Source organism: Dama dama, chromosome 30 (genome assembly GCF_033118175.1).
Source record: "Dama dama isolate Ldn47 chromosome 30, ASM3311817v1, whole genome shotgun sequence".
Lineage (NCBI taxonomy): Eukaryota > Metazoa > Chordata > Mammalia > Artiodactyla > Cervidae > Dama > Dama dama.
This window is the reverse complement of record NC_083710.1, coordinates 54,311,468-54,326,297: the sequence shown is the minus strand read 5'-3', so window position 1 is coordinate 54,326,297 and position 14,830 is coordinate 54,311,468. Positions and strand designations below refer to the sequence as shown.

General features: G+C 41.1%; 2 protein-coding genes across 2 annotated transcripts in view; one reads left to right on the top strand and one right to left on the bottom strand.

Moving 5' to 3' along the window:
• The window catches only part of LOC133049239 (glutamine amidotransferase-like class 1 domain-containing protein 3, mitochondrial), an 84,315-nt gene that overhangs the window by 21,380 nt on the left and 48,105 nt on the right, over positions 1-14,830 (top strand). The window lies entirely within an intron of this gene.
• ACOD1 (aconitate decarboxylase 1) lies at positions 4,933-14,143 on the bottom strand. The gene is made up of 5 exons (XM_061133888.1): positions 14,039-14,143; positions 11,604-11,765; positions 10,340-10,429; positions 8,911-9,116; positions 4,933-7,824 (listed from the first exon to the last, which is right to left on the bottom strand). The coding sequence occupies exons 1-5, from the start codon at positions 14,048-14,050 to the stop codon at positions 6,879-6,881; spliced, it is 1,416 nt and encodes a 471-aa protein (XP_060989871.1). The 5' UTR covers positions 14,051-14,143; the 3' UTR covers positions 4,933-6,878.

Here is a 14,830-nt window from a genome sequence, read left to right as displayed (position 1 = left end):
TGTCAGACTTTATTTTTTTGGGCTCCAAAATCACTGCAGATGGTGACTGTGGCCATGAAATTAAAAGACGCTTACTCCTTGGAAGGAAAGTTATGACCAACCTAGACAGCATATTAAAAAGCAGAGACATTACTTTGCCAACAAAAGTCCGTCTGGTCAAGGCTATGGTTTTTCCCATGGTCATGTATTGATGTGAGAGTTGGACTGTGAAGAAAGCTGAGCACTGAAGAATTGATGCTTTTGAACTGTGTTGTTGGAGAAGACTCTTGAGAGTCCCTTGGACTGCAAGGAGATCCAACCAGTCCATCCTAAAGGAGATCAGTCCTGGGTGTTCATTGGAAGGACTGATGCTGAAGCTGAAACTCCAATACTTTGGCCACCTCATGCGAAAAGTTGACTCACTGGAAAAGACCCTGATGCTGGGAGGGATTGGGGACAGGAGGAGAAGGGGACGACAGAGGATGAGGTGGCTGGATGGCATCAGTAACTCGATGGACATGAGTTTGAGCAGACTCCAGGAGTTTGTGATGGACAGGGAAGCCTGGCGTGCTGCGATTCATGGGGTCGCAAAGAGTCGGACACGGCTGAGCAACTGAACTGAACTGAACTGACTATATACCAGCCCTTGAGTTCTCCAGAGCTGTCAAAGCTGTGTCTGGTGACCATGGTCCCTTGGCTCAAGACTATGGACTTGTGCTGAGGATGCAGACATACAGAGAAGGAGCTGGAATATAAACCTCTCCTGTGAGCTGGAGCTTTTTTCCCGGTCTCTCTGGCTGTCTGGCCTATCACACTAACAGTGGGCTGAAGGAGACAAGAGGGAGGAAGCAAGCATTTGCCACGATGCTTAGATGTCAGATCAGAGCTGCCCAAGCCCTGTCTTGGGCTTTCTCAAGATGGAGGAGCTCACAGGGCTGTCCCTGCTCTCCAGCCTCATGAAAGGAAGAGACATGGGCTCCCCTTTAACTCTCTCAGTCCATCCAAAGTCTCCACCAGCACTATGGCTCTAAAATGCCCTAGCTTTTTAAAAGGAATCAGCTAGAAAAGAATGTGGGGAGCCAGTTTCCCTCCTCTCTTTTTTTGGTATGTGGTAAGGTGAGGGTGGATGGTGTACAGGGCTGTCAGTGAAGAGAACCATTAAGCTCTCTCTGTAGACCCATGTTCCCTAATATTTTCTCCTGCCTTCAGCTAACTCAGTGGGTATAACAGCCAGTGTCAAGGTCACCTTGAATGCTGTTGTCCCCCTCAGGGGAGATCACCTTCAACCCCTGCTGTTGGTCTGAAGCAACCTTCAGGGGTGTGAAAAGATAGACTGAGTCATATTAGATTTTTTTAAAGGGTTTGGTGAAGTGAAAGTCACTCAGTCATCTCTGACTCTTTGGGACCCCATGGAATATACAGTCTATAAAATTCCCCAGGCCAGAATACTGGAGTGGGTAGCCTTTCCCTTCTCCAGGGGATCTTCCCAACCCAGGGGTTGAAGCCAGGTCTCACGCATTGCGGGCAGATTCTTTACCAGCTGAGCCACAAGGGAAGCCCAAGAATACTGGAGTGAGTAGCCTATCTCTTCTCCAGCGGATCTTCCTGACTCAGGAATCAAACCGGGGTCTCTTGCATTGTAGACGGATTCTTTACCAACTGAGCTATCAGGGAAGCCCTTAAAAGGGTTTAGTTAAGCAAAAATTGATTTGAATCATGTTGCTCCCAATCTAATAGGTAGAAAGGGGCATAAGGAGCTGTGCAAAATGAAAGACTTTTCTAGACAGAAGGGAGTGGAAACAGGGAAGTTATACTGGGTGAAAAAAAAAACCCGAATTGGTTATTGCACAGTTACTTTGCTTAGAGGATGGCAGAGGTCTATCAGGCAGATTACCTAACTGATAATCTGGTCGGAGATTCCTGATTCACTGGTTCAAGATTCTATATCTGGAAGAGCAAAAACTGTAATTCCGTTAAGCCTTGATTTGGTGGATATGGACTTAGTATAAACAACTCCATTTGGGGTTCATTGTCTTGGTTTTTTTTTGGTGTTGTTGTTGTTTGTTTTTTTTTTGTTGTTGTTGTTGTTTTTTACTGCTTTACAACATTGCATTATTTTCTGACGTACAATAATGTGAATCAGCAATAAGTATACATGTCTCCCTAGGGCTTCCCATGGGGCCCAGTGATAAAAGAATCTGCCTGCAATGTGGGAGATATGGGTTTAATCCCTGAGTCCAGAAGATCCCCCGAAAGAGGAAATGGCAACCCACTCCAGTATTCTTCCCTGGAAAATCCTGTGGACAGAGGAGCCTGGCGGGTTACAGTCCGTGAGGTCTCAAGCAGTCAGACACAATTGAGCACACATGCATACATGTGTCCACTCCCTCCTGAACCTCCTTCTAACCGCCCCCCTCCCCCCACCCCGTGGATGTCACAGAGTGCCGGACTGAGCTCCCTGTGTTATGCAGCAATTTCTCACTAGCTGTCTGGTTTACAAAATGGTAATATCTATGTTTCAAAGCTACTCTCGCTGTTCGTCTCCCCCTCTCCTTCCCTCACTGTGTCCACAAGTCTGTTCTCTATGTCTGCATCTCTATTCCTGCCCTGCAAATAGGTTCATCAGTACCATTACCCTAGAACCCATATATATGCATTAATATATGATATTTATTTTTCTCTTTCTGACTTTCACTCTGTATAGTAGGCTCTGGGTTCATCCACCTCATTAGAACTGAGTCAAATGTGTTCCCTTTCATGGGTGAATACTATTCCATTGTTCATATGTACCACACTTCTTATCCATTCATCTGTTGATGAATATCTAGGTTGTTTCTATGTCCTGAAAAGTGAAAGTGAAGTTTGCTCAGTCGAGTCTGACTCTTTGCGACCCCATGGACGATACAGTCCATGGAATTCTTCAGGCCAGAATACTGGAGTGGGTAGCCTTTCTCTTCTCCAGGGGATTTTCCCAACCCAGGGATCAAACCCAGGTCTCCCGCATTGCAGGTGGATTCTTTATAAGCTGAGCCACAAGAGAAGTCTCCTAGCTGTTGTAAATAGTGCTGCCATGAACAGTGGAGTACATGTGTCTTTTTCAATTATTGTTTCCTCAGAGTGTATGCCCAGTAGTGGGATTGCTGGGTCATATGGTAGTTTTATTCTCAGTTTTTAAAGGAATTTCCATACTGTTCTCCATAGTGACTGTATCAATTTGCATTTCCACCAACATCACAGTTCAAAAGCATCAATTCTTTGGCCCTCAGCTTTCTTTATGGTTCAACTCTCACATCCATACATGACTACTGGAAAAACTGTAGCTTTGACTATATGGACATTTGCTGGTAAAGTAATGTCTCTGCTTTTTAATATGCTGTCTAGGTTGGTGATAGCTTTTCTTCCAAGGAGCAAGCATCTTTTAATTTCATGGCTGCAGTCACCATCTGCAGTGATTTTGGGGCCCAGAAAATAAAGTCTGTCACTGTTTCTTTTGTTCCCCATCTATTTGCCATGAGGTGATGGACCAAAGGGCATGATTTTAGTTTTTTGAATGCTGAATCCATGTAATACAGAGCCAGTGATAAGAAAATTCTAAATTTATAAGTACTGTTTTTATTATATCCTATAAATTTTGCTATTTGGCATTTTTGTTACTGGTTAGTTCTAAATGTTTTATAATTTTCTCTATAGCTTCTTTTGTGATTTGAGTTATTTAGAGGAATTGTTTATTTCTAAATGTGTCAGGCTTTTCTGATTGTATTTTTACATTGATCTTTTTCAACTTAAAAATGATTTTTAAAAAGTTTAGTAAATTTTTTTATTGGGATGTAGTTGATTTAAAATGTTATATTAGTTTCAGCAAAGTGAATCAGTTTTACATATACATATTTCCACTCTTTTTTTGCTTCTTTTCCCATATAGGCCATTACAGAGTATTGAGTGGAGTTCCCTGGACTGTATAGTAGGTCCTTATTAGTTATCTATTTTATATATGCATTTCGCCCATGGCCCAGACAGTATAAGAATCTGCCTGCAATGTAGGAGACACTGGTTCCATCCCTGGGTCAGAAGGTTCCTTGGAGAAGGAAATGGCAACCCACTCCAGTATTCTTGCCTGGGAAATCCCATGGACAGAGGAGCCTGGTGGACTACAGTCCATGGGGTCACAAAGAGTTGAATATATAGTACATATGTGTCAATACCAATCTCCTGTTTTATTATGTTGATTTTTAACTTGATTGCATAGTGATTAGAGAAAATGATCTGGATGATCCAGTGCTTTCAAAAGTTGAAACTTGCTTTATGCCCAAGTATGTGGTCCATTTTTATAAATGCTCTGCATTTTATAAGATTGTGAACTCTCTAGTTGTTGAGTGCACAACCCTGTATATGTCCATTAGATAAAATGTGTTGAGTGTGTTTAAATCTTTCATAGTCTGTTTATTTTTGGTTTCCTTGAAATATAAACTACTATGGGAGAAATGTTAAAATTCTTCAAAAAGATAAATGTTGGGTTTATCTATTTCTCTTTGCAGTTTAGTAGTATTTAGATACAGAAGTTTAGAATTATTTTAGTTCTCTAATGGCTTCAATTTATCATTATTATCTTTTTTCTAGTAAAGTTTTTTTTGCTTGAATTCTTTTTTAATATTAAATTTTTATTCTAGCGTTCTTTTGTTAATATTCTAGCTACATTTCCCTCATCTTTTTTACTTTCAGCTTTTCTTTATCTTTATGTGTCTGGAATAAAGTACATAACTGGATTTTTAAAATGCCTTCTAGTAATACCAAAAGTAAGAACAAAAATTATTTTTAAAAATGGCAAAAAAACACTTGATCAAAATTTTAAAGTTCTGCTCTTCAAAAGACACCATTAAAAATACAATAAGACAAGCAACAGATTGGTAGATAATGTTTGTAAAACATGTATTTATTAAAGAATTATGGTCAGAATAGAAAATGAAGTCTTAAAACTCAATAAGAAGATAACCTAATTAAAATAATAAGCAAAAATGGGCAAGAATTAGTCATCAGGAAAATGCAAATTAAAACCACAATGAGATACAATTGTATACTCACTAGACTGGCTAAAATGAGAAAGACTGATAATTCCAAAGTTTGGTGAAAATAAGGAGAAAACTGAAACCATCATACACTGCTGGGGGAAATGTAATGTGATAAAGCTACTTTGGAAAACAGTTTTTAATACAGATAAATAAGTACTTACCAAATGATCCAGCACTCCTGCTCGTAGAAATCCACCCGAGTAATGGAAAGATATGTCCCCAGAAAGACGTGTTTGTGAATGTTCATAGAAGCATTTTTCATAACAGCCCCAAAGTGGAAGCTATCTACCTCCTCTTTAACCAATGAATGGGTAAACAAATGTGGTGTATCCATATGATGGGGTGCTACTCAGCAATGAAAGGGAATAAAGTTCTTATACATATGTGGAATAAAACTCTTATGCTAAGTGAAAGAGCCAGACACATAAGACTATATATTGTATGGTTCCATTTATATGAAATGTTGGAAAAAGACAAAACTGTAGAGATAGAAAGCAGATCATTGGCTGCTGAGGACTGGAGAGGACTGGAGATGGGAGCGAGAATTGATTGCAAGCAGGCCTAAGGGGTGTTTGGAAGTGGTGGTTTTCCAAAACTGGATTGCAGTGGTATTTGCACGACTCTATGCATTTACTAAAACTAATAAAATGTAAAACGGATGAATCGTGACATGTAAAGTAGTATACTTGTATATTTGTAGTATATTTGTAGGCATATTTAGATTTTTTTCCTGTCATTTTATATTGTGCTTTCTGCTTGTTCTGTCTTTTCTGTATTTCTTTTCCCCTTCCTTTCTTACTTTACTTAGGATTATTTTTACCTAATTCCTTATTTCTTCTTCTATTAACCTGGAAGTGATACATTCTACTGTTGTTTTTTAATATAGTCACCCTGGAAATGTCAACATACACACTTGCAAGTCAAAGTCTAGAGTTAATAGCTTGCCCTTTTCTTGGACAATGCAAGGAATTTAGAATACATGAACTTCAATAACTCCCTGCTTATGTGTATGTAATACTAATGTGGCAATTTTAACCCCACAAGACATTTAATTGTTTTGTACAGTTTAATATTATTTGACTGTCCACATATATACCATGTTTTGGCTGTCATACTTTATTATATCTCAGATTCTACATCTGTGATATTAGTCTCAAAATTTTTTTTGTAATGAAAGATGATAGATTGTATTAAGAATACTGCTTCTAGAGTCAAACTGCTCTATTTTTTATACTTTTTAAAAAATAAAGCATAACTAGAAGGATACCCCAAACCATGCCCAGTGTCACAGCTAGTCAATGGCAGAGGCAGGATTTGAAACAATGAAGCCCTTATTTTAAACCCAATAGCATCCCCTCCATTGTGAAGGGCTTCTTATAACTCATAGTCTAAGAAGTCTGTTGGTGGCACAACAGACCAGAGCCATCTTCACTGTCAGCAAGTTTTATGTAGAAGTTCAAATCCCTCTCATGCCTCGAGGTTCATAAAGGCTCATAAATAACTCCTCTGAAAAGTTTAAGCTAAGCACAGGTGACTTGAATTTCAGCCTTATGAATGCTTTTAAAATAAATTTCTCTGTGTTTCTTGCACCTTCATTAGCTTGCCAAAATAGGTTACTGGAACCATCTTGTAAAATTTACAGGGCAAGACTGCTTCCATGTATATCCAGTTCTGTGTCTGGGCTCTGAAGCGCTGAAGCGTGCTGCACTTGTTCCCAGGCAGACCAAGGACAGACCCTTGTTCTCTACAGCAGAAAATTGAATTTCCCCCGATACAAAGTCACTTGGATGTTGTCAAGCCACAGGAGAGATTGTATGATGGAATTGTTAAATGCTAGATAGATTTTGAAGCTATCTTTGGTGGAGAGGGTTCTTTCAGAAGTGTGGTTAGCATAGAGCAATCTTCCAGGTCTTCTAGGTTTCCTACTGTCTCTATAAGCCTTTCTACAGCATGGCAGGACAGCGTCCTGCAGGAATTGGCTCTGAACTTTTCCTGTAGGTCCTTCTGGCTCAGAGGCTTCCTCCAGTGACCGTAGAAGGTATCCAAATGCTCTGTGAAGACGGCTCCATCCTTGAGGGCCACACTCATCTCACAGTACAGTGAGTTGAAGTTTGGTAGGTTGTCTCGAGGGTGCTCCAGCTCCACCTTACCAAGCAGCTGTCTCACCTGTGGCCTGTTGATCTGGTGTTTGTGGAAGGCTGGGACAGTGATGGCGCCGTCGAGCAGCGTGGCACAGGCCACATACTGGAAGGAGTGGCGGGCTTCGTGCTCAGAGCTGGGGAAGGGCCTGTTCACATACTGGACGTCTGGGATTCGCAGCACAATTCTCTCAATGCGGTCAATGGGCAGCGGGGCTTTGTCTGATACAAGGTGCCTTCTCAGCGATGCAGCTGTGTCTGCCACCCAGTGGGTGGCCAAATGGGCAGGGAAACGCTTGAAGGCCACATCCTGCTTGTCCAGAAGCCAAGTGTGTGAATCTAGGTCTGGAAGGACTTTAGGAGAATAGTTGGCATAGAAGGCCCCAAACCCTGTCTCCAAATCCAAAACCCGTTTGTTTCCCTGGAGACCCAGCATTGCCAGGAGCGCAGCTTCTAGCCCATGCCTGGCAGCATTGCCCACGTGAAATGGCTTGGTCTGAGTGGCAGCATTTGCCATGGGTGCCCCGGCATAAGAAACAGCAATAGCCAGGGCCTCTTGGCACTCTGTCACGCTGAGCCCCAAAAACTTAGATGCGGCAGCAGCACTCCCCAAGGTTCCCACCACCGAGGGAGGATGGAACCTAAAAAGCAAAAGAACACAGAGGTGGAGATTTACAAACTTCAGCTGCCAGGGGGCGGTATAGTACAGTGGTCAGGAGTTTAGCTAATGGAGCCCTAATGCCTACATTCAAATCTCAGCTCTTCCTCTTATTAGCTATGTGATCTTGGAAAAGTTATTAACTTCTCCGTACCTGTTTTCTCTTAAAGTGATCATCATCATCATCATAATAGTAACTCCCCTGTGAGTTTTGAATAAATTCATATAATTACAACAGGGCCTGATGTAAATAATAGTAAATTATTTATAAATGGTCCTGTTACAGTTGGGCTTCCCTGGTGGCTCAGCTTTTGTAAAGAATCTGCCTGCAATGTGGGAGATCCCCTGGAGAAGGGAAAGGCTACCCACTCCAGTATTCTGGCCTGGAGAATTCCGTGGACTGTATAGTCGATGGGGTTTCAAAGAGTCGGACACGACTGAGTGACTTTCACTTCACTTTCACTGTTACAGTTATTGCCAAAAAGGCAGAAATTGTTGATTGCTGAAAGCCTCTGTAAGTAACTGTAAAAACTCAATAGAAACTGTGAATGCTTACTCAATCTCCTTATTTATTCCTCTCCTGGAAGGCTGGAACAAATAGCAAATAAATATTAGATTGAACCATATGATACAGTCAGCATTTGAACATTTTTTGATCTGTGGGTTGAGTAGTCAGGTTTAGGGTATTCTGTATGTTCTTATTCATCTGAAGGACCCTAGAATTACCAAAGTAGATTCTGCTTTGAGCTGAGCTGAGGGCTATCCGGAGTACCCATGGAGGCCAGCATGTCATGATCACCCTGGGGTGAGGAGATCCAGATCTGTTTATGGACCTGCTTGCTCGATTGGCTTGCTAAACCCAGTGGAGACTTTTCACTAGCACGTCTGAGGTCACACTTTTCTATATGGAATAAGCAGTTTGATATCTGGTTGAGTGGACTTACCTGCCAGCCCTAATGACAACAGCTTCCACTGAGCCAACCTCTATATCAGTAAGCTCCACAGAGATAATGACTAACAGACTAAGGGGAATGTGGCTGCCTCAGGATGGGGCACACTTTCTCCATACCTCTTTGGTATGTCATAGGCTTCTTTGGAGAAATGCAGTAATCGGCCTTGAACTTCAATACCAACATTGAAAGCCAGCAGCAGGTCAAGGCCAGAATACTTTGGACTTGGTGGCAGGGCTTCCGATAGGGCCATGAGGACAGGAAGGACAGGTCCAGAAGGGTGGGTGGCAGGATACCACGTGTCATCAAAATCCATTGAGTGAATCTGTGTGAATAGACACACAAATGACAACCAGAACCTAAATGTGTCTCCCTTCATGTGATGGCTCTTGGACCAGTCAGGGTTTATTTCAGTAATAACCTTGTTTGATATGACATTTTTAGGTCTGATCCTCTGAATACTAAACCTATGAACTCTCTGTGATTCTTATTCACATGGTGGGCACTAGATATGCTGTCCTCTGGCCAGATCAAGTGGGACCTTCCAGAGCAGCTAGTGAACTGCAAGGAGCTTGGGTCTTACTCAGGGGCCACCATTGGAAAGATCCATACCTTCCTTATAAACAAAGCTGTAGAATTAGGTAGCTTCTCCTCTCTCCCTCTTTGACCTTTCAACAAGTCACATGAAGAGTTTACTGTCATTTATTCCATATCAGGCCATATTTTCTGAGCCCTTTTTATTATGAAATAATTTCAAATTTATAAAGAAGTTGCAAGAACTCTTGAACCCAGATAAACTATTAAGCTATATTTTTAGATCATTATTTTCTGCTATAAGGTTTTATTCCTTCTCATCCCAGTCATTTGTTTTTTTCCTTACATGAAATAGTAATAACCAGAAGTTCAATTTAAAATAGATTTTTGTCTCGTTGTGGCTGGTGCCTTCCCTACGGCTTACTGGATGTTTACTTGTGGATGCACCATTGGATTTGACTTTCGATATGCTGAACTACTGTTGCCATAAACCATAAAAATATCTCAGAATTCCCAACAGGTTCATGTCCAAATTATATCTCGTAGACTGCTCCTGACACACAGAAAAGGCATATAAATTGTCTCTCAGATGAGAAGTCCTGATTTTTGGTTCAGAAAAAAATAGACACCAGATGGTCATTGTTTCTATCTTGATAAATATCTGCTGATTGAATGAAAGGCTGGTTGCTCAATAGAAACTGATACTGGCCACAACAGAAGGGATTAAGAAGGAATTGAGTCTGGATATTTAACTTAGAGTTGAGATAATTTAGGAGCATTTTTTTCAAAATATTTCCATCTTATTTCCTCTCTTTCACAATTTCAAAAACATTAATTCACTGAAACAACGTGAAACTGAAATTACAACATAGGAGAGAGATGGCAGGCCACTTCACCTCTCTGAACTTCAAGGAACTCAGTAGGATATGAAAACTGGGAAATTTCTGAGATATCTTCTGGCTCTGAAATTATTCTGATTGTTGAACAGTAGGAAAATCATGGAAATCTCCTTACAGCCACACCGTTAACGAAAGCAGCATAGGTTGGTGGGAGCCTGAGTTCTGGCTGGCCCCAGATGGTGCTGGATACATTGGAACTATAGATCTGGAATGAAAGAATACCAATCAGTGATACAGGTATGAACCTACATGCCAAGTCACCATTTCAATAGTTGTTCTTCATTTTTGGAGACACTACTTTATTACTCCTTATTGAGGCCTCTGTGCTAGATTGAAGCCCTAGTCATTGGATTTCTCACTTCCTTGTAGAACAAAAATGCAACTTCCTCCATGAAAGGGAGAGGAGATGCTGTCACTCAATCCCAGAATGTGATCCCTAAGTGCACCAAGGAATGAAGTCTGAATTTACTCTTATTTACTCCTTGAAGATAAACACTAGGAAAAGGTGTACTGGTCGTTTCTATCAAGCGTATTCTTTGGTGGGTGGGTGCACATCTCCCATGTAAACACCTGCAGGCTAGTCCAGGCTTTTCTCCAGAAAATCTTTAAGTCTTTGCAAGAACAAATGGCTCAGGGCAGGTGCTATGGCCACCAAGACTCTCAGGTAAAACTGTGCGTTCAGTTATAATAGTAATCAACTTGAGATATTGCTAGCCTTAAGATTAAGACTGGCCTTAAGACAGTGACTTAGTAAACGATGTGGATGTACACAAAGACTCAGGTAATATAAAGCGTAGATGTACGTGTGTGAGAGTTGAACCATAAAGAAGGCTGAACACTGAAGAACTGATGCCTTCAAATTCTCATGCTGGAGAAGACACTTGGGAGTCCCTTGGACAGCAAGGAGATCAAACCAGTCAATGCTAAAGGAAATCAAGCCTGAATGTTCATTGGAAGGACTGATGCTGAAACTTTGGCCACCTGATGCGAAGAGCCGATTTATTGGTAAAGACCTAGATGCTGGGAAAGATAGAGGGCAGGGGGAGAAGGGGACAACAGAGGATGAGATGGTGGGATGGCGTCATTGACTCAATGGACTTGAGTTTGAACAAACTCTGGCAGTGAAGCACAAGGATGCCTGGCGTGCTGCAGTCCATGGGGTCGCAAGGAGTTGGACACTACTGAGTGACTGAACAACAACAACAAATACAGCATAGAGAAGCATAAAACTGTAAACCACAATGCTATATTCAGCAGGCGCTCTCTCTAAAATGAAGAGTAGAGCAGTAGAACACAAATGCATGTCCCTGGATACATCTCACAGACAGGTGTGTGTCCACTCCTGGTTTCAGTTCTAAAGTAGACATGGAGCTTCTTACTTTACTGTATCTGCTGACTTTGTGAAACACTTCTGTGCTGGTTCCCAGGAGCCCCACTCCCAGAGCATCCAGAACCATCCTCTTGCTCCTTTGAATGACACGATCCGTCAGGTGTCCCACCTTCAAGCCGTGGATCACTTTGGCAAAGCTTTCTGTGACAGACTTTAAAGGCAAGAGTGTTAGAGCAGGGCTATGATTACTCTGTATTTACACACTTCCTTTCTACATTCTTCCTTTCTACTTCCTTTCAGGGTACTTCTGCATAAAGAGTGTGCTCCACTACAGGAAACCCAGTTGGTCAAATTAAGTTCAGATCCTACAAAGTGACGTGTAGTGAACATATGTATGAGGCAGAGGGATGTGGAAATGTACGATGGCCAGTTTCTGTCCTCAGTCGAGTTGAGGACACAGAGGAGCAAGCAGATAATGGCCACAGAGTGTGGTGGGCTTTGGTGGAGGCAGGAAGAGACTAAGAAGGGGAGGAGAGGAGGGATGTCTGGCCTATCAGGTGAACATGCCTGGGCGTGGAGTAGGTCCCGGGGACTTCCCTGATGGTCCATTGGTTAAGACTTCACCTTCTAATATAGGGGGTGTGGGTTCAATCCTTGGTCAGGGGCTAAGATCCCACATACCTTGGGGCCAGAAAACCAAAACATGAAACAGAAGCAATATTGTAACAAATTCAAAAAAGGCTTTAAAAATGGTCCACATAAAAAATAAAAAAACTTAAAAAAAGAAAGAAAGAAAAAGTAGGGCCCCAGCAGACCCCCAACAAGTCCTGAACACCACCCCATGTGCCAAAGAATAAATGATCTCTTGGTGGCCCCTGAGGAAGGGAACACTAGGAAACAAATATGCAACTGCTTAGCCGTCTTTCACCTTGTGCCATCTATTTCTAAAATATCTTTTTGGTCTTGATTTTTCTCCTGGCATTTACATCTGCTCTTAGTAAAGATACTATGACTAATGCATAAATTATGGTAAAATAAAGAACGCGGGTTCAGTCCCTGGATGGGGAAGATCCCCTGGAGGAGGGCATGGCAACCCCACTACAGTATTCTTGCCTGAAAAGTCCCATGGGCAGAGGAGACTGGTGGGCTACAGTCCATAGCGTTGCAAAAAGTTGGACATGACTGAAGTGATTTAGCACACACTCATGCACTTATTTAATAAATATTTCACGAGTTCTTGCTATGCGTATGCCCTGTGCTAAGCAGTCTAGAATACCAAACCAAGATGTTATGGTTCCTGCCACAAAAATAATAATCTTTTCCAGGGAACTAAGGACAGTAGACAGATAATTAGAAAAGCAGTATGGCAACATCGTAATGGATACTTGTTAAACTAGAATGTTAAAATTCCATGAACTTATACTGATTCATTTTCTTCCTATTTTTTTTTTATCAGAGAATTACATCTATTCTTGGTAAAACATTAATGAAAAACAAGATGCTATGAGAAATATTGAAATGACATTTTTAAGGTAGAAGCAAGTAACTCTTCAAAAGAGAGGAACTGAGAAAGCTGAGAAGAAAAGGAAAGTTAGAAAAACCAGTTTATTCCATTTTGAGTTTATTTTTGTGTATGGTGTTAGAAAATGTTCTAGTTTCATTCTTTTACAAGTGGTTGACCAGTTTTCCCAGCACCACTTGTTAAAGAGGTTGTCTTTTTTCCATTGTATATCCTTGCCTCCTTTGTCAAAGATAAGGTGTCCATAGGTTCGTGGATTTATCTCTGGGCTTTCTATTCTGGAGGTGGGAGGGGGGATCGGGATGGGGAATACGTGTAAATCTATGGCTGATTCATATCAATGTATGACAAAACCCACTGAAATGTTGTGAAGTAATTAGCCTCCAACTAATAAAAAAAAAAAAAAAGAATCTGCCTGCCAATGCAGGGGACATGGATTTGATCCCTGGAAGGGAAATTAAGATCCCATATGCTATGAAGCATCTAAGCCAATGCACCACAACTACTGAAGGTCCCACAACTTGGAGCCCACGTGCCATAGCTAGAGAATCTGTGCACTGCAACGAAAGATCCCACATGACACGACGAAGATTCTGCATGTTGCAACTAAGACCCAATGCAGCCCCATAAATACTAAAAGAAGAAAGGATGCAGATCAAAGATAGAATATAACCACTTAACAAGAGAGTGAATTTTTAATGAGATTTATAGGCAAGGGATGGGAGGAGGAAGAAAACAGAAATTAACAGCTTAAGCTTCATTATTTTTAATATTAATTTGCTCACACCCTATAGGACTTTGTGTGGGAAAAAGAATAAAAAAGATATAATCCTGGCACCAAGCCCTGTTGCATCAGAGAAATGAACAGATTTTGTGGATCATTGTAAAGATAAATGAATAAATAAATGCAAGAATAAAAAAAAAGAAAAACCAGTTTAAATAAGCCCCATTAAAGGAAACAATACCTTGAGCATCATGTTGTTCTAAAGACGAGGGTTGTCTCCGCAGGGAACTGGGGAGAAATTTGGTTGCTGGTGACTGTCTTTATACCTCTCCCTTCTCTCGAACCCATTCTCTTTCATTTTGTTCTAACTTGAAAATTTCCACTATTTCAACACCTCCCAGCTGATTTTGCTTCAACTTCCTCTGTAATGAGTTGTTTAACTTGCCAGTAAACTAACTAAATAAACCTAGAAAGTATAGTAGCAATGATCAAATGAGTCCTCACAGATATCAGAAAAGTACATTGATGGCAAAACTAGGCATCTTGTGCCTAGATGCTATCCGTCACAATCAGAAAAACAGTCACAGTCTTTTATATAGGCATTCTAAAATTTGTCCTGGGGAGGTAGACATGGATTTATGGAAAAGATCAGCAAAAAAATAAAATAAAAGTCATAAACTAACTTACAATATTGTAATGAAAATTGAAAAAAATTAAGTGTCCCCCAAGTGTGACTTAATTTGAAGAGAAAAAGTTAAAATTTTATATAACCTCCCTCTCCTTCTGCCTCTGTAACTCAGCTTGCCCCTTGCAAAATCTAGATCATGTAGGTCACGTAGTTTCAGAAAGTGGGGGCTTGCAATACTAGGAACTGGAGTTTATCTCACTCACTCTTGTCCTGCTCTTTGCAATCGCCCAGCCCCTGCAAACCTGCTTAATCATACCTGTTTGTGTAAAGTCAGGCATCCCTCTCCCCATCTTGACCACTGTTCCCACGTGCGTGAAACCCCTTAGTTTAAACCAGCCTATTAAC

Bases quoted from the DNA above. Each gene is read 5' to 3' on its own strand.
- ACOD1 (XM_061133888.1), bottom strand. The intron at 10,430-11,603 runs GTAAGAAGCTCC...CTTTCATTCCAG, and splicing joins AAGTCAGCAGATACAGTAAA to ATCTATAGTTCCAATGTATC. The intron at 7,825-8,910 runs GTATGGAGAAAG...TTTGCTTTTTAG, and splicing joins GCCTATGACATACCAAAGAG to GTTCCATCCTCCCTCGGTGG.